Source organism: Hemibagrus wyckioides, linkage group LG27 (genome assembly GCF_019097595.1).
Source record: "Hemibagrus wyckioides isolate EC202008001 linkage group LG27, SWU_Hwy_1.0, whole genome shotgun sequence".
NCBI lineage: Eukaryota > Metazoa > Chordata > Actinopteri > Siluriformes > Bagridae > Hemibagrus > Hemibagrus wyckioides.
Window position 1 is genome coordinate 2,800,511 of NC_080736.1, and position 24,877 is coordinate 2,825,387.

Consider the following 24,877-nt stretch of genomic DNA (forward strand, 5'->3'; position numbering starts at 1 on the left):
AGTATAAAAATACTCCAGTGGACAGGCTACAGACGAGCTACTGTTGCTCAAACTGCTGAAGAAGTTAATGCTGGTTCTGATAGAAAGGGGTCAGAATACACAGTGCAGGACGGGTCAGGGCTGTTCTGGCGGCAAATGGGGGACCAACAATATTAAGCAGGTGGTCATGATTTTTTATAATATCCATTGTATTGCATTAAGAGTAAGTGTATTTCTTAAACAGACTGTGACTGAAAAAACTGAGTTACATTTCCTAAAAACCACTGAATAAATATCGTAGTTGTTAATAATCATTAAAGTATATCTGTTCAAAAACAGATGCTGGAAAGTTGCTTAAAAAATATGAGCTGTGTGTCGGGGATTATTTCGTACACTGAAAGTATTTATCACCTGTTAAAGTAAACGCCGAGGAGCTGAGGCGGTGTCGTATAACGACATTTCTATGGCGACAAGGCTATCAATTACGTCACAAGCTCGCTGGACTTTAGATCGTGTTCGCAGGTCTGAGGGAGAGACGAACCTGGAAGCCACCTGCGGACGGATGACACACGATGGTAAAGACACATAAAGATGTTCAATAATGTAATAATAATTTATACTAATTAATGTTACTGAATTGTTTGTTGTTTTTTATCTTCACTCAGGCCAAGTTTCTGTCTCAGACTCAGATTAATGGTATCGTATTAACCCTTCTACACCTGATAACTCTAACAGGCCTGAGACCATTTCTAATGAATTATATGCTTTATATTTATATACAAGTGCAAATCCAGCAGAAATCAGATCCTTTAGGAATGAAAATGCCTCTGGAAGCTTATTTATGGTTTTTTTTTGCCTCCTAGAATTTAAAGAATGTTTCTCGCTCTATGATAAGAAGCGGAAGGGGAAAATCGAAGCCAAGGATCTGATCACGGTGATGCGGTCTTTAGGCACAAGTCCCACTTTCAGTGAAGTGGACCGACACCTACTGGTCCATAAAATAGGTACAGACCCTACTACAGTGTCCATACGATCCTACTGTAATAATCCTACAGATACAGTTACTGAATAAAAGTTAGTGCACCCTCCTGCTTTGAAAGAAGATGATAGACGTGTATTTTGTCCGTCATAAAAAGTCAACCAGGAAGTTTAGAAACACTGGGATTGTCAAATTGTACAGAGAAACACATGAATGTTTCCTGAATATCGTCATGGAATACTCTTAATGGGTTCTGCTTCACTAAATGTTAAAGCTCTTTACTGTTAGAAAAATAACTTTTCGGAGTTTGTGTGTTTACATTTTTCAACATTTTCAATTATTAAACATTTTGACTGATTCTTTGTGCATTAGTACATTTTTCACTTCGGATCAAACTCGTAAAGATCTTTGTCATTCTCAATAAGCAGCTATCATCATGCCATAACAATGAAATCATAAAAGCGTACCTGAAGACACTATAGAAGGAAATGATATTTGTTAATGTTATCTCCTCTAAGCTCTGTGAAAGGTCAGTATTTCCTGGTTTTGTTCAGATGATGGCCGTTTTCCTGATCATCTTTTAGTCTGATGGAGGAGAGATGCATGAGGCAAACTGTTTGCTTGTTTTGGACATTTTGAGAGTTTTCAAGAAATTAAGTAAGACATAAACATGGGCTTAAAGTCATTATACTCCTTAATGAAGCATATTCAAATAAATTATCTAGAGCAGGAAACTTTTTACAAAAGACACATTTAACTGTTAAAGGGGGAAAATAGTGGGAAAATAAGGGGAAAAATCTGCATCAGTTCTGAATTTTAAGACCTAATGTTATTAAAACTGTCATAAATTGAACCTTATATATAGGAGACCTAACATGAATAATAGTAACTTTACACCACTGCAACAAAATGATCAAATCACAGACCTCAAGGAACTGAAGTCTTAGTTGCTGTGATGTTGTAGCAGGTTTCCATCAAAAACACTATCTTATAATCAATTAATTCACCTGGAGGACTACGTCAGGGTGTACAAACTTTTGCACTGTCCTATCCTGTTTTCTTTTGCATCGTTATTCAAATATTCACCGCCATCTTGAATCCCCATGTTGTTTCAGATAAAATGGGCGAGTTGGACTTCTCTACCTTCCTGACCATCATGCACAGACAGATGCAGCAGGAAGACCCCAAGACGGAGATCCTGGAGGCCATGCGCATGACGGACAAGCAGAAGAAGGGCTATATCCTGGCGTCTGAGCTCCGTGCCAAGCTCACAGGCCTGGGAGAGAAGCTGACTGATAAAGAAGGTACAGAGGAATCAGTCATACTGTAGTTCTGTATTATGGGAATCCTTTATTAGAGAATGTGTCTCTGTGTTGGAAACCTGTTCAAAGAGTCCTATAAGGTCAGCAGATAGATCAGCACAGGGGTTGAGATCTCTTACACGTCTTTTCCCTGTTGTAATTCCAGTCGATGAGCTGTTCAAGGAGGCCAACGTCGGCCCTGATGGCCGGATTCACTACGAGGAGTTTACCAGGATGGTCACTCTGCCTCAGGCCGACTACTGAAGCACCAAACAGGTCCACTGCCTGGACTTATCAGTGGGCCTGTATCAAGTTATATTAATCAACAGGCATTTACAAAAACATGAATCACTTGACTTTTTTGTCTATTTCTAGACATTTTCTTGAGTCTAAGTTCGAGTTTTTATAGGTGGATCATTTGTCTTATTACAACCATTTATTTATAGAATAATGATCTGGCAACAGAGAGACAGCTTTCAGCTTAAAATCAGTAAAAAAAAAAATGTCTAGAAACATCTAGGCTTAATAGTCTTGTTTATTTCTCTTGTTCACTTTAAGACAGTAGTAAACGAGTGTCTATAGCTGCTAGAACCAAACAGGAACCAGCTTCTTTCATCACATGTAACAATAAAGGAATAAAAAAAATGATGGTGTGTGTCATCCTTCGATAAAAATTGCTGTAAAAATATTTTTTCCTATAATAGCAAAACACTTTAAAATTAAAATACAAAAGATTATACTGCTTTGATGGCTTTTACCGTTTTCCAAAATATTTCCAGAATGTCTGTAAATTTCCAGGTTCAATGCATTGCCTTTAAGTTCTGCGGTAAATACCTGCTCAAGAATCCTATCATTGATATTTCCTTTAAATAGTAAAAAAAAAAAAAATCAAAACATATTATCAAACACTGTCATTTTAAGAGAAGCAGATAAAACTATAAAACTGAACAAAAAGAAATATAATAATCCATTTACAGTCCAGCCATTATAAACATCAATTAGGATTTTCCCCAGTCGAGAGCCTTCATGAACTCCTCCTCGGTAAAGGACATCATCCTCGCTGCCTCGTAGTGCATCTGTGAAGATGTTCAGCAGAGGGAACGTGAGCTCTGTGTTGTGCTGGGATCAGAAACCCAGTTTTATAGACACTCACCTTTTGCCTTTTTAAAATATCGATAAGCTTGAGCTGCTTCTTAAAGCCTGTGAGGAGTTCAGCTTTCTGTTTCTCCAGCTTTTTATTCTCGGCCTGTAAAGATTCAATCTTCTGCTGCTCCTGATTCGCCAAGTCCTTAACAGGGAAATAAACCAGTCGATTAATCTACATGAACTGGGAATACAATATGTTATATTAAAGGAATCGGTCAGCATGTTTGTGTTAAGTGTACCCTGCTGCTCTGTTTGAGCTTGTTGAGTTCAGCTTTGCTCCTCTCGGCCTCCTCCAGAGCTCGGTTCAGTCTCACCTCAGTGGCATTGTGGCTGCTGGACGCCTGTTTCTGAGCTCTCTTCATCCCCTCCACCTCCTACATGTTACACAGACACACAGCAGTGATTTTCTCTCTTTATAACTTACAGCATTCTGGAAAATCTGATCTTTTGCACAGGTATAAAATCTGTCTCGTAATATTAGTGACATTGTTATAACATTTTTTTAAAACCTTAACAAATATTTAATTTAGAGGTTTTGTAACATCTGAAACTTTGAAGAAGGTTTTAAGCTCCGCCCACTTGCTCCACTTGCCTGTGATAACACAACTACCTGCTAGATACACCGATCAGGTATAACACTCTGACCACTGAGAGCTGAAGTGAATAAGACCGAGTATCTCCTCATCATGGCACCTGTTAGTGGGTGGGATATATTAGGCAGCAAGTGAACATTTTGTCCTCAAAGTTGATGTTAGAAGCAGGAAAAATGGACAAGTGTAAGGATCTGAGCGAGTTTGATGAAGGGCCAGATTGTGATGGCTAGACCACTGGATCAGAGCATCTCCAAAACTGCAGCTCTTGTGGGGTGTTCCCGGTCTGCAGTGGTCAGTATCTATCAAAAATTGGTCCAAGGAAGGAACAGTGGTGAACCGGTGACAGGGTCATGGGCGGCTGAGGGTCATTGATGCACGTGGGGAGAGAAGGCTGGCCCGTGTGATCCGATCCAACAGACGAGCTACTGTTGCTCAAACTGCTGAAGAAGTTAATGCTGGTTCTGATAGAAGGGGTCAGAATACACAGTGCAGGATGGGTCAGGGCTGTTCTGAAAGCAAAAGGGGGCCAACACAATATTAGACAGGTGGTCATAATGTTTTGCCTGGTCGGTGAATATCTATTTATGTGTTTATAAATCTAATATATCTGTATAAACATGAAATGGCTTGGTATTTTTTCTAACCGTTGTCTTGATTTTTTTCCTTTACTGTCTACATTCAGAGCCAAAAATCTTAGTTTGTAGATGACCTGCGTACATTCGTACAACTTTACATATTTATTCCTATCCCTATTTACACAAATATTAGCAAAGAATTTCTTAAAAAAGTTGAAAACGTTTTAGCTTTTAGAGTACAATACATAATATTTTCATGATATGTCTTAATCCAGAAATCAGTGAAATAATACAGCAGTTTTTCCTCTGAAGAGATTTTAATTCTAATGTCATTTAAAAACTAGTTTTTCGGTTGAATGATTTTTGCAAATGAAGGTTTAGGTAATGACTTACTTTCATAAATAAATGCAAACTTTTTTTTGGAAAATTAACTTCTTGTTCTTCTCTTCTGACTCTGATCTCTATAGATTTTAATAACCCTGTTTAATATGCAATATTTCTAAAAGAATCATGAATCACTCATTTAAATGATTCATTGAATCACAGGAATCAACAAATCCTAAACCCAATCGACTGGCTGTATCTCGCCTTCTGTAACGCGGTGACTTGACTGCGCAGGCCGTCGCAGGTCCTGTTAGAGTCTTCAGCCAGCGCTCGGTGCTTCTCTAACTGCGTCTGCTGCATGTTGGTGGTCCTCTGGAGTCTGCCTCGATCTTCCTCCACCTCCTTCAGCTTACTGCTCAACACTCCATTCTCCTCGTCCTGAAAGATCAGCCAGAGCATACGTTAGATCCCTTTTCAGGCTCTACGTGTTATATTGCATGCAAACTGCGACTGCTTACCTTCTTGTTGTATTCGTGTGAGAGTCTGTTTAATTCTTCCTGCATCACTCGGAGTTTGGCCTTCAGGAAGCGAATCTGAGCCTCTGACAATATTAAAAGAGAGGGAACTCACTGAGGTGAATATGGAATATTCTATTCTATATATTATCATATATCTACAGTACTTAGACATTTCCAATTTGTATTTCATTAGATAAAGAATAAAACACTGTGGATCACGGAGCTACTGTATACCGTATTCCAGTAACAGCATGCCCTTTAAGGATCTTTCAGGATCTGTTTTTATCTCTCTGTGGAGTGCCTGTGAAATAAATTAGTTCCTGTTCTCGCTTACGTTACAGCAGCAATAAACAATCTTCCCCTCATGGGCCTGTCTTTTTTTGTCAGTTTTTCATGTTAGAGAGAAAAAGCAAAGCGTAAATTCCTCTGTTCTAAAGATTTCAGCGTTATATACAGCATTAATCAACACCATCTGACCAATCAGAACCCAGGATTCATCAGCGCTGTGACTCTGAGAAGTGAATCTCTGAGTTTTTTTGCACTCACCTGCACCCATCTCTTCCCCGGCGCTCGGCAGGACATCGTCCTTGGGTTGCTCGGCTGTGACATCATCGCTTACACTGCCCTCCAGGTTGCTTATAGTCTTGGCCAAAGAGAAATCAGTAAAATCCTCCGGCAGTGCCACATCATCCACGACCGAGGGGATCTTTTTTCTGATATGGAATAAATGTGGCAAAGTTAAGCAGGGGTTTAAATGAAATCAGAAGGTATACAGAACGGTTTTTAACTCACTGTGTTGTCTTTCTGGGAGCTGATGGAGGTCTGTTCAGCTTTCCTGATTTTATAGACTTTTTTTCTGTCACTGCCTGTAGAATGGAGCAGATACTTCTTTATATTTACACAGAAACGGGTCAACTAGTACAAAATATACCTATATATATATATATCCTTGAAATGGTGCAGTCGAGAAGTTTGAAGCATGGTTTTATTATTAGATAGTCAAGGTGAGTGTTTCTCTGATCAAGATGAGGAAAATTAGATTAGACATCTACCTTCGCTGTTGACTGGTGTGCTGAGGACATGAGAGTGTCCCTGTATAAAAAAAACACAAAAATAAATATTCCAGGCAATGTGTTTGGCTGTTAACTAACTGTAGCACTGTTACTCAAACAGGTTTACCTGAATTCCTCAGAGTCGTCTGCAATATCGAGGCTCAGGTGGGTTGCGATGGGCTTCGACAGCACCTCATTCTGTTCCCTCTGGAAAAAAACAACACAAAGTCAATATTTTAAATTTTACAAACATACATAAAAGTATATATATATATATATATATATATATATATATATATATATATATATATATATATATATATATATATATATATAGTAAAAAGTATTTTCCTCACCATAACTTCCTCCGCCTGCCGCACCAGCTCAGCTGTTTTAGCCTCCAGTTCTGCATTAAGTCTCCTAAAACAACAGAAGATGCCTCGGTAAATCCAGCTGAGCATTTTATTTTACTGTGTACAGTGTTTCGATCAACTTGCAATAAAAACATCGCTGTTAAAATAAATATCTACTTGTATTCCTCTTCTTTAGCCAGCAAGTCCATCTGAGCCGGCTTCTTCACTGGAGCAGAAGCAGGACGGTTTGTCGCTCTTGTTGCAGATGAAGGCCTTTGAGAACCGGAGCTCGGAGGCTTTTTATCCTGGGAGCAAAATTCACAATTTAGTAGCTTTATGGTTATAAAAAGGATATGTTTAGCACATTTCTGCCTTATTTTATATAAACAGTAACCAAGCCAGTGAAGATAGTTAATGATGTTTGTTCATCAGAGGATGATGTAATATCTATCTTTTATATATATTCTGTATACAATTCTGGGCTACGTGATCAATTTACAACTACTGTGCTGTATTTTTACATAATTATACATTAAACATATACTTTAATTCTCAGTTTAATTTTTTTATTGCTTATTCCTGCCATTATTTTAATCAGGCTATTATTATAGCTATTATTGATTAAGTGGTGCACTAGATATAGCAGTAAAATTTTCAGCTATTAGACACAATCAAAACATTCACATTGAGTGTTCATTTAGATTTATATCGCTTGTAATATGTAGAATACTTATAATCGATTAAAGCTAGGAGCCACATTTCTCTATTGAATCCCAATAAAATATAGACCTTTCCAACATGGCGGCTGCGATGACGTATCGCAGTAGCGTATCGCAGTAGCTAGCAACACAGCTAACGTTCTACCAGGACTGTGAGTAGGCTTTTTAGGATGGGTTTCATTAATAAAATCACTCATTTAATTTTTTTCCACGAAATCAGTATTATCGTAAGATGGAAGCCTAAATGCAACATTTAAAAAGTATTAAAAGAAAACTAGTGCGCGAATTATGGAGCAGATCTAAAGTTTGCTTATAGCTCACCCCCTGAGACGCGGGTCTGGCTCGGTCCGCCATGTTGTTTTTTTTGAACGCAGCGGCGTTGCTTAGCAACCGCGTTCACCTGCTTTTACACACTGTGTAAGCGACTTACGTCATTATCTTGATTCACGATATCTTCAAAATTCTTTATATTTATTATATATATTTTTTGGAAATAAACAGGAAAATGGCCAAATATATAACTTCACGGCAGTTAAACATATTCCCAAACGTTTATTTAATTTCAAGATTATCATAACGTGCAACTGCGAGTCATTAAGAAACCGTTTTTAAAAAATCTGTGTAAAATATAACTGCATATATATTCAAAAGCATTTCATAACAATTTTAAACGCTGTACTATTTCCGACTCACTAATTCACCCCACTGCTATTTCAGCCTCGTGCTTTTGTTGCTTCGGTAGCGCGCATGCGCGATCCCTGACTCGCAGCAGGTCTGTTCGATTCCTGTAATTTTGGATTCGACTCTGATTCTGATTCGAGTAATCAGGAATCGATTCAACCGATTCAAAGACGTGATTTTACTGAGTACAACGATGTCTTGTAAAATTAAGTGTATTAGTATATAATTGCAAAATATCTTTATATTAATTGTTATGAATGACGAGCATTCTAGACACGTTTATATTATTTATAATAATGTAAACTATATATTCAACTAGATGTTGAGGCATTGGTAAATTACTTCTTCCTGTAACCAAAGTATACATTATTAAAAATTGTAGTCATCCAAGAATTATTATATTACAGAAAATTTGTAAATAAGATCATTAATTAAAGCACACACAAGATATAGACAGCAACATTCACTGATCATGTCTTATAATCATGTGGTGCTCGTTTTGATCAATGATTTCCATCCATCAGAAGTGTATCCCTTGGGACTTGGGGTAGAAAGTGAGGAAAACCCTGAACTTGGTGCCAACCTACTGCAGGGCAGTACACACACACACACACACACCAATTCACACAGTAGGAACAATTATGAGATGCCAAAACACATGTCTTGGTGAGGAAACTGGATTACACAGAGGGAACCCTGAAGCACCGAGAGAGCATGCACACACACACACACACACACATTCACATGTGAGACAAATGTGCTAACAACCAAACCACTGTGCTTCCCAAATAATAATTTAACTCAGTAATAATAATAATGATGATGATGATGATGATGTAATAATTATAATGATGCAGTATAATAATAATAATAATAATAATAATAATAATAATTATTATTATTATTATTATTATTATTATTATATAATAGTAATAATGATTATAATTTTTTTTATCATTTTTTAAAATTATTATTATTATTGAGTTCTTATCGTTTTTAAGATTGTTTAACTGGCCATCAAACTTGAATTGTTTGAAGTTTGAGAACTCTGCTGGACAGTGCTCTATAGAATCGACTCTCCACTCTGAACGCCTGGACTCGGAGAGTCGATTCTTTTTTTGAGAACCGACTCATTACTTGTCAGAGAAGTGCGTGGTAGTGAAGTAAAGCAGACTGGATTCAGGGGTTGATTCCGTCCTCTGAACGCATGCGTGATGCTTTTTAAACCCACACTGGAGGAAAATCCGCGCTGAAATCATGAATCGGAAGCGTTTGGTTGTCGGAAGCAGGAGTTCCGAGGAGCGGGCAGCTTCACGAGGAGGCGCGTGATGTGAATATTCGGGACATCGCTGCGTGTGTTTTTTTGAGGTTCAGGTCGTGGCCTGCTTGTTAGAGCTCTCCCTCCTTCTTCTTCCTCTTCTTCCTCCGTCCCGAATCTCATCACTGTGATGGCTGATGAGCAGCAACACGCGGGACAGCTGCTCCAGTCCGGATCTCTGCTGCCCACTGGACTGCAAGGAACCGAGGGCAGTGCACTACAGCTCAAAATAAAGAACTCGATCTGGTAAGTGCACCTCGGCTCCGTCCGGTTCAGAGTGATAATTAAACTCACCTTTCTGTGCACTTCTACCTATTTCCCATCTTTTAAACAAACTAGCTAACTAACTAACTAACTAGTCTCCTCTCAAGCTCTTCACGTTTCGTTCGAACGTCCTTCGTACGGGCTCGAGACACATTTTGATGCATTACTGTGTCATCTGTTCACAAGTCATGCACGCGCTGTCAGGACATAGACCTGTCCTAGTTAATGATCGCGTGCGTGCGTGCGTGCGTGAGTGTGTGTGTGTGCGTGTGTGTGTGTGGGGGGGCGTTAGTTATTTCTCAGTCTTTAAAGAACCAGCTGTATGTTTTGGTCTCAGTTTACACGATTGCGTCGCGCTCACGCTTGCTTATGCACGCGCACAAAAGTCGCTCGAAGGCAGCCGATGACGTCAGAAAGGCTATTTGCATATTTATTGACTCGTCATGCTCATTTGCATAGCAAGCCGTGTTCCATGAAAAAAAAAATAGGATCGTTTTCTTAAGGCGCTCGTAGTAGATTAGATTAGAATAAACAGATAGTTTTGGGAATTTTTTTTTATTTTGATTTATTTATTTTGATTTATTTTCCCCAATGTATTTATTTATTTATTTTCCCCCACTTACTTTATTTATTTATTTATTTATTTATTTATTTAAATTTGTTTCAAGAATTTCCCTCATGGGAACAATAAATAAAATCAATATCCTATCTATCTATCTATCTATCTATCTATCTATCTATCTATCTATCTATCTATCTATCTATCTATCTGTCTGTCTGTCTGTCTGTCTGTAATTTTATTAAATTGTGTAATTGTCTTGTAGTTGTATGACATCCTTAGATATCATTAAAAAAAAAAAAACAACAACAACAACATACATTAGACATATATCACGGACACACAAAAAACATTAAAAAGGAAGTTTCAAATATCTTTCTTTGTAAACATTTTTCATTTGTTCATTTTTCTAATTATCAGTCATTAGGAAAGATGGTAATATGTGATTGTTTTTTTTGGGTGTGTGTGTGTGTGTGGTGGTGGGGGGGGTTCCAGGAGGCTTAAACACAGAGAAAATCCCTGTTTTTAAGGATATGTGTGTGAGCCTCAGTGATGATAAACAGATAAACAGTCACCAGATTTTCCATTCACTGTGTACTGGAAGTGTGTGTGTAGTTATTTCTTCAGTCTCCACCCCGTCACCAGTAGCACCAGCAGCAGCTCTGATAGTACGTGTCCGGACATGTAGGCAGTGTACAGCTGTGTAATGCTCTCAGGATGCAACACACACACACACACACACACACACACACACACACACACACACACATCCGTTCACTCCGTTACGTCAGGATCAGAACACATCATTACTGTAATTCTTCCTTCAAAATGAAACGTTTCTGAAAACTGGAAGCAGAAATAAACATTATGTTTTTTTCTGGAGCCTGAAATTGTGAGGTGTGTAAAGGGAAGTGGTGTGTGTGTGTGTTGTGTGTGTGTGTGTGTGTGTGTGTTGTGTGTGTGTTGTGGTTGTGTTACTGCAGCATTTCCTGTTGTTATATTTCCTCTAGAACGTTCTGATCTCAGCTGTAATGACACTGTTTCCTACATTTTTTCTCGCCTTTTTGTTTATTTTTTTGATAGAGTTTTTCAAATAGATAAAATATGATCTAACGTTTGAAAGATATGCGAGTGGAAATTTTGGCCCTGTGCAGGGGCAGTTAAAGGTCAGCTAAAGCCCCAGTGTTAACTGATAGCCTGCTCCACATTTGGCATGCTGGCAGGTCTGCCCCATGTGAGGGGGGAATGAGGGGGCAGTCGGCACCGGCAGGTTCCTTACAGTCCTGAAGAACCTGCTGGAAAAAACAAGGCAGCATGGCAGATCACTTCTACACAACTCTACACATATCTATACACAACTCTACACACCTCTACACAACTCTACACATATCTATACACCTCTACACATCTCTACACACCTCTGCATACCTCTACACAACTCTACACGTCTCTACACACCTCTACACTCCTCTACATACCTCTACACACCTCTACACAACTCTACACGTCTCTACACAACTCTACACGTCTCTACATACCTCTACACACCTCTACACAACTCTACGCACCTCTACACAACTCTACACGTCTCTACACACCTCTACATACCTCTACACACCTCTACACAACTCTACACGTCTCTACACACCTCTACACTCCTCTACATACCTCCACACACCTCTACACAACTCTACACATCTCTACACAACTCTACACGTCTCTACACACCTCTACACTCCTCTACATACCTCTACACACCTCTACAAAACTCTACACGTCTCTACACTCCTCTACATACCTCTACACACCTCTACACAACTCTACACACCTCTACACAACTCTACACGTCTCTACACACCTCTACACTCCTCTACATACCTCTACACACCTCTACACAACTCTACACACCTCTACACACCTCTACACATCTCTACACACCTCTACACACCTCTACATATCTCTACACACCTCTGCATACCTCTACACATCTTTACACACCTCTGCACATCTCTACACATCTCTACACACCTCTACATACCTCTACACACCTCTACACATCTTTGCACACCTCTACACATCTATACACACTTTTACACACTTCTACAAATCTCTACACATCTGTACACATCTCTACACACTTTTACCCACCTCTACACATTTCTACACAACTCTACACACTTACACATCTATACACACCACTACACATCTCTACACACTTACACATTTCTACATCTCTTTACACACCTCTACACACCACTGCATACCTCTTCACAACTCTACACATCTCTACACACATCTACACTCTTTCATGCTTCTCTACACACCTACACATGTATACACACATCTACACATCTATACACACTTTTACACACTTCTACAAATCTCTACACACTTCTACACATCTCTATACACTTACACACCTCTACACATCACACACTTCTACAAATCTCTTTACACACTTTTACATACCTTTACACATCTACACATTTACACAAACCTCTACACACATTTACACATCTCTACACACTTACACATGACTACACACACATCTGTGCACATCTGTACACACTTACACATTTCTACACATCTCTTCACATCTTCACACACCTCTACACACCTCTAGACATCTTTATTCATCTCTACACACTATACACCTCTACACACTTCTTCATATCTTCACAGTTTCAAACTCCTCTAGTTGCCAAAGCTGATTTCAATAGTTTCTTTCTTTCTTTCTTTCTTTCTTTCTTTCTTTCTTTCTTTCTTTCTTTCTTTCTTTCTTTCTTTCTTATTACTCATTCCTCATGGTTTTAGTGTACACTATACCACATCCTTCACAAGAGATATAATAAAGAGCATGTACAGTGTGTGAGTGTGTACAGTGTGTGAGTGTGTACAGTGTGTGAGTGTGTGAGTGTGTACAGTGTGTACAGTGTGTGAGTGTGTACAGTGTGTACAGTGTGTGAGTGTGTACAGTGTGTGAGTGTGTACAGTGTGTACAGTGTGTGAGTGTGTACAGTGTGTACAGTGTGTGAGTGTGTGAGTGTGTACAGTGTGTGAGTGTGTACAGTGTGTACAGTGTGTGAGTGTGTACAGTGTGTGAGTGTGTACAGTGTGTACAGTGTGTGAGTGTGTACAGTGTGTACAGTGTGTGAGTGTGTACAGTGTGTGAGTGTGTACAGTGTGTACAGTGTGTGAGTGTGTACAGTGTGTGAGTGTGTACAGTGTGTACAGTGTGTGAGTGTGTACAGTGTGTACAGTGTGTGTACAGTGTGTACAGTGTGTGAGTGTGTACAGTGTGTGAGTGTGTACAGTGTGTACAGTGTGTACAGTGTGTGAGTGTGTACAGTGTGTGAGTGTGTACAGTGTGTACAGTGTGTGAGTGTGTACAGTGTGTACAGTGTGTGTACAGTGTGTGAGTGTGTACAGTGTGTGAGTGTGTACAGTGTGTACAGTGTGTGAGTGTGTACAGTGTGTGAGTGTGTACAGTGTGTACAGTGTGTGAGTGTGTACAGTGTGTGAGTGTGTACAGTGTGTACAGTGTGTGTACAGTGTGTACAGTGTGTGAGTGTGTACAGTGTGTGAGTGTGTACAGTGTGTACAGTGTGTGAGTGTGTACAGTGTGTGAGTGTGTACAGTGTGTACAGTGTGTACAGTGTGTGAGTGTGTACAGTGTGTGAGTGTGTACAGTGTGTACAGTGTGTACAGTGTGTGAGTGTGTACAGTGTGTGAGTGTGTACAGTGTGTACAGTGTGTGAGTGTGTACAGTGTGTGAGTGTGTACAGTGTGTACAGTGTGTGAGTGTGTACAGTGTGTACAGTGTGTGAGTGTGTGAGCGTGTACAGTGTGTGAGTGTATGAGTGTGTACAGTGTGTACAGTGTGTGAGTGTGTACAGTGTGAGTGTGTACAGTGTGTACAGTGTGTGAGTGTGTACAGTGTGTACAGTGTGTGAGTGTGTACAGTGTGTACAGTGTGTGAGTGTGTGAGCGTGTACAGTGTGTACAGTGTGTGAGTGTGTACAGTGTGTACAGTGTGTGAGTGTGTACAGTGTGTGAGTGTGTGAGCGTGTACAGTGTATACAGTGTGTGAGTGTGTACAGTGTGTGAGTGTGTGAGTGTGTACAGTGTGTACAGTGTGTGAGTGTGTACAGTGTGTGAGTGTGTGAGCGTGTACAGTGTGTACAGTGTGTGAGTGTGTGAGTGTGTACAGTGTGTACAGTGTGTACAGTGTGTGAGTGTGTACAGTGTGTACAGTGTGTGAGTGTGTACAGTGTGTACAGTGTGTGAGTGTGTACAGTGTGTGAGTGTGTACAGTGTGTACAGTGTGTGAGTGTGTACAGTGTGTACAGTGTGTGAGTGTGTACAGTGTGTGAGTGTGTGAGCGTGTACAGTGTGTACAGTGTGTGAGTGTGTGAGTGTGTACAGTGTGTACAGTGTGTACAGTGTGTACAGTGTGTGAGTGTGTACAGTGTGTACAGTGTGTACAGTGTGTGAGCGTGTACAGTGTGTACAGTGTGTGAGTGTGTACAGTGTGTGAGTGTGTACAGTGTGTACAGTGTGTGAGTGTGTACAGTGTGTACAGTGTGTGTGAGTGTGTACAGTGTGTGAGTGTGTACAGTGTGTACAGTGTGTACAGTGTGTGAGCGTGTACAGTGTGTACAGTGTGTACAGTGTGTGAGTGTGTACAGTGTGTGAGCGTGTACAGTGTGTACAGTGTGTACAGTGTGTACAGTGTGTGAGTGTGTACAGTGTGTACAGTGTGTGAGTGTGTACAGTGTGTACAGTGTGTGAGTGTGTACAGTGTGTGAGTGTGTACAGTGTGTACAGTGTGTGAGTGTGTACAGTGTGTACAGTGTGTGAGTGTGTACAGTGTGTGAGTGTGTGAGCGTGTACAGTGTGTACAGTGTGTGAGTGTGTGAGTGTGTACAGTGTGTACAGTGTGTACAGTGTGTACAGTGTGTGAGTGTGTACAGTGTGTACAGTGTGTGAGTGTGTACAGTGTGTACAGTGTGTGAGCGTGTACAGTGTGTACAGTGTGTGAGTGTGTACAGTGTGTACAGTGTGTGAGTGTGTACAGTGTGTGAGTGTGTACAGTGTGTACAGTGTGTGAGTGTGTACAGTGTGTGAGTGTGTGAGTGTGTACAGCGTGTACAGTGTGTACAGTGTGTGAGCGTGTACAGTGTGTACAGTGTGTACAGTGTGTGAGTGTGTACAGTGTGTGAGCGTGTACAGTGTGTACAGTGTGTGAGTGTGTACAGTGTGTGAGTGTGTGAGTGTGTACAGTGTGTACAGTGTGTACAGTGTGTGAGTGTGTACAGTGTGTGAGCGTGTACAGTGTGTACAGTGTGTGAGTGTGTACAGTGTGTGAGTGTGTGAGTGTGTACAGTGTGTGAGTGTGTACAGTGTGTACAGTGTGTGAGCGTGTACAGTGTGTACAGTGTGTGAGTGTGTACAGTGTGTACAGTGTGTGAGCGTGTACAGTGTGTACAGTGTGTACAGTGTGTGAGTGTGTACAGTGTGTACAGTGTGTACAGTGTGTGTGTGTGTGAGTGTGTACAGTGTGTGAGTGTGTGAGTGTGTACAGTGTGTGAGTGTGTACAGTGTGTACAGTGTGTGAGCGTGTACAGTGTGTACAGTGTGTGAGTGTGTACAGTGTGTACAGTGTGTGAGCGTGTACAGTGTGTACAGTGTGTACAGTGTGTGAGTGTGTACAGTGTGTACAGTGTGTGAGTGTGTACAGTGTGTACAGTGTGTGAGTGTGTACAGTGTGTGAGTGTGTACAGTGTGTACAGTGTGTGAGTGTGTACAGTGTGTACAGTGTGTGAGTGTGTACAGTGTGTACAGTGTGTACAGTGTGTGAGTGTGTACAGTGTGTACAGTGTGTGAGTGTGTACAGTGTGTACAGTGTGTGAGTGTGTACAGTGTGTGAGTGTGTACAGTGTGTGAGTGTGTACAGTGTGTACAGTGTGTGAGTGTGTACAGTGTGTACAGTGTGTGAGTGTGTACAGTGTGTGAGTGTGTACAGTGTGTACAGTGTGTGAGTGTGTACAGTGTGTGAGTGTGTACAGTGTGTACAGTGTGTGAGTGTGTACAGTGTGTACAGTGTGTGTACAGTGTGTACAGTGTGTGAGTGTGTACAGTGTGTACAGTGTGTACAGTGTGTACAGTGTGTGAGTGTGTACAGTGTGTGAGTGTGTACAGTGTGTACAGTGTGTGAGTGTGTACAGTGTGTGAGTGTGTACAGTGTGTACAGTGTGTGAGTGTGTACAGTGTGTACAGTGTGTACAGTGTGTGAGTGTGTACAGTGTGTACAGTGTGTGAGTGTGTACAGTGTGTGAGTGTGTACAGTGTGTACAGTGTGTGAGTGTGTGAGTGTGTGAGTGTGTACAGTGTGTACAGTGTGTGAGTGTGTACAGTGTGTACAGTGTGTGTACAGTGTGTGAGTGTGTACAGTGTGTGAGTGTGTACAGTGTGTACAGTGTGTGAGTGTGTACAGTGTGTGAGCGTGTGAGCGTGTACAGTGTGTACAGTGTGTGAGTGTGTGAGCGTGTACAGTGTGTACAGTGTGTGAGTGTATGAGTGTGTACAGTGTGTACAGTGTGTGAGTGTGTACAGTGTGTGAGTGTGTACAGTGTGTACAGTGTGTGAGTGTGTACAGTGTGTACAGTGTGTGAGTGTGTACAGTGTGTACAGTGTGTGAGTGTGTACAGTGTGTACAGTGTGTGAGTGTGTGAGCGTGTACAGTGTGTACAGTGTGTGAGTGTGTACAGTGTGTACAGTGTGTGAGTGTGTACAGTGTGTGAGTGTGTGAGCGTGTACAGTGTATACAGTGTGTGAGTGTGTACAGTGTGTGAGTGTGTGAGTGTGTACAGTGTGTACAGTGTGTGAGTGTGTACAGTGTGTGAGTGTGTGAGCGTGTACAGTGTGTACAGTGTGTGAGTGTGTGAGTGTGTACAGTGTGTACAGTGTGTACAGTGTGTGAGTGTGTACAGTGTGTACAGTGTGTGAGTGTGTACAGTGTGTACAGTGTGTGAGTGTGTACAGTGTGTGAGTGTGTACAGTGTGTACAGTGTGTGAGTGTGTACAGTGTGTACAGTGTGTGAGTGTGTACAGTGTGTGAGTGTGTGAGCGTGTACAGTGTGTACAGTGTGTGAGTGTGTGAGCGTGTACAGTGTGTACAGTGTGTACAGTGTGTACAGTGTGTGAGTGTGTACAGTGTGTACAGTGTGTACAGTGTGTGAGTGTGTACAGTGTGTACAGTGTGTGAGTGTGTACAGTGTGTGAGTGTGTACAGTGTGTACAGTGTGTGAGTGTGTACAGTGTGTACAGTGTGTGTGAGTGTGTACAGTGTGTGAGTGTGTGAGTGTGTACAGTGTGTACAGTGTGTACAGTGTGTGAGTGTGTACAGTGTGTACAGTGTGTACAGTGTGTGAGTGTGTACAGTGTGTGAGCGTGTACAGTGTGTACAGTGTGTACAGTGTGTACAGTGTGTGAGTGTGTACAGTGTGTACAGTGTGTGAGTGTGTACAGTGTGTACAGTGTGTGAGTGTGTACAGTGTGTGAGTGTGTACAGTGTGTACAGTGTGTGAGTGTGTACAGTGTGTACAGTGTGTGAGTGTGTACAGTGTGTGAGTGTGTGAGCGTGTACAGTGTGTACAGTGTGTGAGTGTGTGAGTGTGTACAGTGTGTACAGTGTGTACAGTGTGTGAGTGTGTACAGTGTGTACAGTGTGTACAGTGTGTGAGTGTGTACAGTGTGTACAGTGTGTGAGCGTGTACAGTGTGTACAGTGTGTGAGTGTGTACAGTGTGTACAGTGTGTGAGTGTGTACAGTGTGTGAGTGTGTACAGTGTGTACAGTGTGTGAGTGTGTACAGTGTGTACAGTGTGTGTGAGTGTGTACAGTGTGTGAGTGTGTACAGCGTGTACAGTGTGTACAGTGTGTGAGCGTGTACAGTGTGTACAGTGTGTGAGTGTGTACAGTGTGTGAGCGTGTACAGTGTGTACAGTGTGTGAGTGTGTACAGTGTGTGAGTGTGTGAGTGTGTACAGTGTGTGAGTGTGTACAGTGTGTACAGTGTGTGAGCGTGTACAGTGTGTACAGTGTGTGAGTGTGTACAGTGTGTACAGTGTGTGAGCGTGTACAGTGTGTACAGTGTGTACAGTGTGTGAGTGTGTACAGTGTGTACAGTGTGTACAGTGTGTACAGTGTGTGTGTGTACAGTGTGTGAGTGTGTACAGTGTGTACAGTGTGTGAGTGTGTACAGTGTGTGAGTGTGTACAGTGTGTACAGTGTGTGAGTGTGTACAGTGTGTACAGTGTGTGAGTGTGTACAGTGTGTACAGTGTGTACAGTGTGTACAGTGTGTGAGTGTGTACAGTGTGTACAGTGTGTGAGTGTGTACAGTGTGTACAGTGTGTGAGTGTGTACAGTGTGTGAGTGTGTACAGTGTGTACAGTGTGTGAGTGTGTACAGTGTGTACAGTGTGTGAGTGTGTACAGTGTGTGAGTGTGTACAGTGTGTACAGTGTGTGAGTGTGTACAGTGTGTACAGTGTGTGAGTGTGTACAGTGTGTACAGTGTGTGAGTGTGTACAGTGTGTGAGTGTGTACAGTGTGTACAGTGTGTACAGTGTGTGAGTGTGTACAGTGTGTGAGTGTGTGAGTGTGTACAGTGTGTGAGTGTGTACAGTGTGTACAGTGTGTGAGTGTGTACAGTGTGTGAGTGTGTACAGTGTGTACAGTGTGTGAGTGTGTACAGTGTGTGAGTGTGTACAGTGTGTACAGTGTGTGAGTGTGTACAGTGTGTGAGTGTGTACAGTGTGTGAGTGTGTACAGTGTGTACAGTGTGTACAGTGTGTGAGTGTGTACAGTGTGTGTGTGTGAGTGTGTACAGTGTGTGAGTGTGTACAGTGTGTACAGTGTGTGAGTGTGTACAGTGTGTGAGTGTGTACAGTGTGTACAGTGTGTGAGTGTGTACAGTGTGTGAGTGTATGAGTGTGTACAGTGTGTGAGTGTGTACAGTGTGTGAGTGTGTACAGTGTGTACAGTGTGTGAGTGTGTACAGTGTGTGAGTGTATGAGTGTGTACAGTGTGTGAGTGTGTACAGTGTGTGAGTGTGTACAGTGTGTACAGTGTGTACAGTGTGTACAGTGTGTGAGTGTGTACAGTGTGTACAGTGTGTACAGTGTGTACAGTGTGTGAGTGTGTACAGTGTGTGAGTGTATGAGTGTGTACAGTGTGTACAGTGTGTGAGTGTGTACAGTGTGTACAGTGTGTACAGTGTGTACAGTGTGTGAGTGTGTACAGTGTGTGTGTATGAGTGTGTACAGTGTGTGAGTGTGTACAGTGTGTGAGTGTGTACAGTGTGTACAGTGTGTGAGTGTGTACAGTGTGTACAGTGTGTACAGTGTGTGAGTGTGTACAGTGTGTGAGTGTGTGAGTGTGTACAGTGTGTGAGTGTGTACAGTGTGTGAGTGTGTGAGTGTGTACAGTGTGTGAGTGTGTACAGTGTGTACAGTGTGTGAGTGTGTACAGTGTGTGAGTGTGTACAGTGTGTACAGTGTGTGAGTGTGTACAGTGTGTGAGTGTGTACAGTGTGTGAGTGTGTACAGTGTGTACAGTGTGTGAGTGTGTACAGTGTGTGAGTGTGTGAGTGTGTACAGTGTGTGAGTGTGTACAGTGTGTACAGTGTGTGAGTGTGTGAGTGTGTACAGTGTGTGAGTGTGTACAGTGTGTGAGTGTGTGAGTGTGTACAGTGTGTACAGTGTGTGAGTGTGTACAGTGTGTGAGTGTGTGAGTGTGTACAGTGTGTGAGTGTGTACAGTGTGTGAGTGTGTGAGTGTGTACAGTGTGTGAGTGTGTGAGTGTGTACAGTGTGTGAGTGTGTACAGTGTGTGAGTGTGTGAGTGTGTACAGTGTGTACAGTGTGTGAGTGTGTACAGTGTGTGAGTGTGTGAGTGTGTACAGTGTGTGAGTGTGTACAGTGTGTGAGTGTGTGAGTGTGTACAGTGTGTGAGTGTGTACAGTGTGTGAGTGTGTGAGTGTGTACAGTGTGTGAGTGTGTGAGTGTGTACAGTGTGTGAGTGTGTACAGTGTGTGAGTGTGTGAGTGTGTACAGTGTGTGAGTGTGTACAGTGTGTGAGTGTGTACAGTGTGTACAGTGTGTGAGTGTGTACAGTGTGTGAGTGTGTACAGTGTGTACAGTGTGTGAGTGTGTACAGTGTGTACAGTGTGTGAGCGTGTACAGTGTGTACAGTGTGTGTGTGTGAGTGTGTACAGTGTGTGAGTGTGTACAGTGTGTGAGTGTGTACAGTGTGTACAGTGTGTACAGTGTGTACAGTGTGTGAGTGTGTACAGTGTGTGAGTGTGTGAGTGTGTACAGTGTGTGAGTGTGTACAGTGTGTGAGTGTGTGAGTGTGTACAGTGTGTGAGTGTGTACAGTGTGTGAGTGTGTGAGTGTGTACAGTGTGTGAGTGTGTACAGTGTGTGAGTGTGTGAGTGTGTACAGTGTGTGAGTGTGTACAGTGTGTGAGTGTGTGAGTGTGTACAGTGTGTGAGTGTGTACAGTGTGTGAGTGTGTACAGTGTGTACAGTGTGTGAGTGTGTACAGTGTGTGAGTGTGTGAGTGTGTACAGTGTGTGAGTGTGTGAGTGTGTACAGTGTGTGAGTGTGTACAGTGTGTGAGTGTGTGAGTGTGTACAGTGTGTGAGTGTGTACAGTGTGTGAGTGTGTACAGTGTGTGAGTGTGTGAGTGTGTACAGTGTGTGAGTGTGTGAGTGTGTACAGTGTGTGAGTGTGTACAGTGTGTACAGTGTGTGAGTGTGTACAGTGTGTACAGTGTGTACAGTGTGTGAGTGTGTACAGTGTGTGAGTGTGTGAGTGTGTACAGTGTGTGAGTGTGTGAGTGTGTACAGTGTGTGAGTGTGTACAGTGTGTGAGTGTGTGAGTGTGTACAGTGTGTACAGTGTGTGAGTGTGTACAGTGTGTGAGTGTGTGAGTGTGTACAGTGTGTGAGTGTGTACAGTGTGTGAGTGTGTGAGTGTGTACAGTGTGTGAGTGTGTACAGTGTGTGAGTGTGTGAGTGTGTACAGTGTGTGAGTGTGTGAGTGTGTACAGTGTGTGAGTGTGTACAGTGTGTGAGTGTGTGAGTGTGTACAGTGTGTGAGTGTGTACAGTGTGTGAGTGTGTACAGTGTGTGAGTGTGTGAGTGTGTACAGTGTGTGAGTGTGTACAGTGTGTGAGTGTGTACAGTGTGTACAGTGTGTACAGTGTGTACAGTGTGTGAGTGTGTACAGTGTGTGAGTGTGTGAGTGTGTACAGTGTGTGAGTGTGTACAGTGTGTGAGTGTGTGAGTGTGTACAGTGTGTGAGTGTGTACAGTGTGTGAGTGTGTACAGTGTGTGAGTGTGTGAGTGTGTACAGTGTGTGAGTGTGTACAGTGTGTGAGTGTGTGAGTGTGTACAGTGTGTGAGTGTGTACAGTGTGTGAGTGTGTGAGTGTGTACAGTGTGTGAGTGTGTACAGTGTGTGAGTGTGTACAGTGTGTACAGTGTGTGAGTGTGTACAGTGTGTGAGTGTGTGAGTGTGTACAGTGTGTGAGTGTGTGAGTGTGTACAGTGTGTGAGTGTGTACAGTGTGTGAGTGTGTGAGTGTGTACAGTGTGTGAGTGTGTACAGTGTGTGAGTGTGTACAGTGTGTGAGTGTGTGAGTGTGTACAGTGTGTGAGTGTGTGAGTGTGTACAGTGTGTGAGTGTGTACAGTGTGTACAGTGTGTGAGTGTGTACAGTGTGTACAGTGTGTGAGTGTGTGAGTGTGTACAGTGTGTACAGTGTGTGAGTGTGTACAGTGTGTACAGTGTGTGAGTGTGTGAGTGTGTGAGTGTGTACAGTGTGTGAGTGTGTACAGTGTGTGAGTGTGTGAGTGTGTACAGTGTGTGAGTGTGTACAGTGTGTGAGTGTGTGAGTGTGTACAGTGTGTGAGTGTGTACAGTGTGTGAGTGTGTGAGTGTGTACAGTGTGTGAGTGTGTACAGTGTGAGTGTGTACAGTGTGTGAGTGTGTACAGTGTGTGAGTGTGTACAGTGTGTGAGTGTGTGAGTGTGTACAGTGTGTGAGTGTGTACAGTGTGTGAGTGTGAAACGCCGCCACACATGAGGTTTTGTTTACTGGTGTAAAAGAAGGAACGAGGCTGAAATGGAGAACGGGGGCTGATCCTGACACAATGAGGGTAATTAACTTCAAAGCTTTATGAAAATGAACCACATCATCATCATCATCATCATCATCATCAGCAGCAGCAGCAGCAGCGGCGGCGTTTCAGTGAGAAGCAGAGTTACACAAAATGGTGAAAAATTCATCTTGGTGACTTTCACACGCTGTGAAATCTTTATTTAAGTTCAGAAAAAAAGATGAGAATAATTGAAATCTTGAATAAACTTGAAACTGGATGTACAAAAAAAAAGATTTAAATAAATTGATGGCTAGATCTAACAAAATCGGAGAAAATAAAACAAAGGTTTGTCATTAAGAGTGATGCATACTGTAATGAGGTTTAAAACAAAACCTTTTCTAAATTGACGGCATATATGTTGTGTGTCCCCCCCAAAAAAACACATTTCCCACATGTCCTGGTCAAGGGGCGTGGCAAATAGAGTCAGAAAAGATCTTCTGTCCCTGACCTCAGTGACTGCTGCGCTGAAGAGTCCAGTCAAATGCTCGTTTTTGCATGTAGGTAAAGACTCCTCGAATCCACAAAGCACCAAGTTCTAACAGGTTTCTCCAACATGGATCAGCTTTCTGATCGATCTCCCTGTAGAACTCATTACCCAGACGCACCGGTCCTCCTCCGGTCCCGTGTCCCCCTCACTGCTGATTTGTCCGGTCCTGAAGGGTGTATTCTGTGCCTCAGATTAGATATGACATCACTCTGTTGTTCAGGAAGAGAGAAATTAGTCCCTCAGAAAGCGCCTTGTGGTGTTAGCGTCGTCGCAGCACCAGGGTTACGTGTGTTAATGAGGACTTCTGGAAAAATACAGCAGACATTTTTAATAAAAGACGACAGGTCTGTGTTTCTACAAATAATAAAAGTTTTCTCAGGACTTATTCTTTTATTTTGATTTTCTCCTTCATGACGATTTCACCTTCAACTGATTTCAGACTTTTCAGCTTTTTGTCACTAGCAAAATTTTTGACACTTTTTAGAAATAAACTTTCTTTCTTTCTTTCCTTCTTTCTTTCTTTCTTTCTTTCTTTCTTTCTTTCTTTCTTTCTTTCTTTCTTTCTTTAAATTGAATTTCATTTCTTCTTTTAAGTTATTGTATTAAAACATCTCAAACTCGTGAAACTGCTGTATTTAATTTTTTTTAGAGCCACAATTACAGTGACATCAGAAAGCAACAAACTGACAACCGGCATCTGGATTTAGCGAAGCAGAAACGCAACAAACCCAAACGATCGGCTCAAACCAATCCTACCGAACCTTTACCTGTGATTAGTTCACATTTTTGGCTTCAACACAGAAAAATGGAAGAACTTATCCTGTCGTAAACTGGTGTTACTCTTGATTAATGTGAATAAATGTGACCTTTAAAAAGAAAATGAAAGCTTGGAAGGAAAAAGGAACAGTCAGGTTTAAGAAAAAATGTTACGTACAGCGTGATTTCACGTGATCGTTTATACTAAACTTAATTTAAACATGTTTCGATTGGTTGGATTGAATGATATAGAGTGACTGTGATTAATTCAGGTGGTATTAATGTAAAGCAGTTACAGTGTGGAATCTCACCAGGATGCTGGTGCTGATGTGACCTATGGGGGGTGTGGTAGCTTTGTGGTGAAGGTGTTGGAATACTGATCAGAAGGTTGTGAGTTTAAATCCCTGGTCCACCAAGCTGTCCCTGCTGGGCCCCTGAGCAAGGCCCTTAATTAATTAACATAAATTGTAAGTCGCTCTGAATAAGGATGTCTGCCAAACGCCAGATATGAGCGTTGTGGAATACAGCACAATGGAATTCTTTGCATATCCCAGATAAGGAAGTTGGGGTCAAAGCACAGGGGCAAATATTGATAGAGTGTTGATCTTTCAATCAACAGTAACCAGAGCCTTGAGATACCACCACCTCATAAACTACAGTATCAGTACCGTTTAACCCTGCATGCTAGAAGTCGATTTTTTTGGGGTTATGGGTAAGTTTGATTTCCACTTGAGTAGCCTGTGTGGATAGAAATGTCCGAATCCTTCTGATGTAGTCCAGAATAAACCGACATGAGCGTGTCGATTAGCAACATGGGAGGAAAAGGACAGTTGATTGTCCAGGGTTACCCCAAGGTTGCGAGCAGTGGCTGAAGGTGGAGATCATCGAGTTGTTCAGAGATAATACAAGATCCTGGGCTGGGGTGGGGGGGATCACCTGGGATGACCAGCAGTTCAGTTTTGCTGGGATTGAGTTTCAGTTGATGAGCCTTTATGTCGCTGAGATCCGAATAGATAAATATATACACTGTGTAATAGTGAGGTACGAAAA

At 41.9% G+C, this 24,877-nt stretch overlaps 3 protein-coding genes across 6 annotated transcripts in view; 2 read left to right on the forward strand and 1 right to left on the reverse strand.

The window, feature by feature from the left end:
* The first annotated feature begins 458 nt into the window (after positions 1-458).
* Positions 459-2,869, forward strand: calml4a (calmodulin-like 4a). The gene is made up of 5 exons (XM_058382331.1): positions 459-554; positions 645-675; positions 843-983; positions 2,074-2,262; positions 2,426-2,869. The coding sequence occupies exons 1-5, from the start codon at positions 552-554 to the stop codon at positions 2,521-2,523; spliced, it is 462 nt and encodes a 153-aa protein (XP_058238314.1). The 5' UTR covers positions 459-551; the 3' UTR covers positions 2,524-2,869.
* tex9 (testis expressed 9) lies at positions 2,842-9,496 on the reverse strand. 3 transcript variants are annotated; one of them, XM_058382325.1, is made up of 12 exons: positions 9,358-9,496; positions 6,998-7,125; positions 6,824-6,887; positions 6,595-6,674; positions 6,468-6,507; positions 6,208-6,281; positions 5,962-6,128; positions 5,416-5,498; positions 5,162-5,335; positions 3,645-3,779; positions 3,413-3,547; positions 2,842-3,335 (listed from the first exon to the last, which is right to left on the reverse strand). In XM_058382325.1, exons 2-12 carry the CDS (start codon positions 7,027-7,029, stop codon positions 3,258-3,260), a joined length of 1,062 nt encoding a protein of 353 aa, XP_058238308.1. In that variant the 5' UTR covers positions 7,030-7,125; positions 9,358-9,496; the 3' UTR covers positions 2,842-3,257. The 3 variants fall into 3 exon arrangements, with proteins under 3 accessions (XP_058238308.1, XP_058238309.1, XP_058238307.1); XM_058382326.1 differs by lacking the exon at positions 9,358-9,496 and adding an exon at positions 8,233-8,998; XM_058382324.1 differs by lacking the exon at positions 9,358-9,496 and adding an exon at positions 7,861-8,211.
* Positions 9,497-9,652: 156 nt separating this feature from the next.
* The window catches only part of rfx7a (regulatory factor X7a), a 35,287-nt gene continuing 20,062 nt past the window's right edge, over positions 9,653-24,877 (forward strand). For both annotated transcript variants that reach the window (XM_058382322.1, XM_058382323.1), the window contains exon 1: positions 9,653-9,784. In XM_058382322.1, coding sequence (XP_058238305.1) covers positions 9,669-9,784 — 116 coding nt within the window. In that variant the 5' untranslated portion in view covers positions 9,653-9,668. The remainder of the gene's footprint in view (positions 9,785-24,877) is intronic.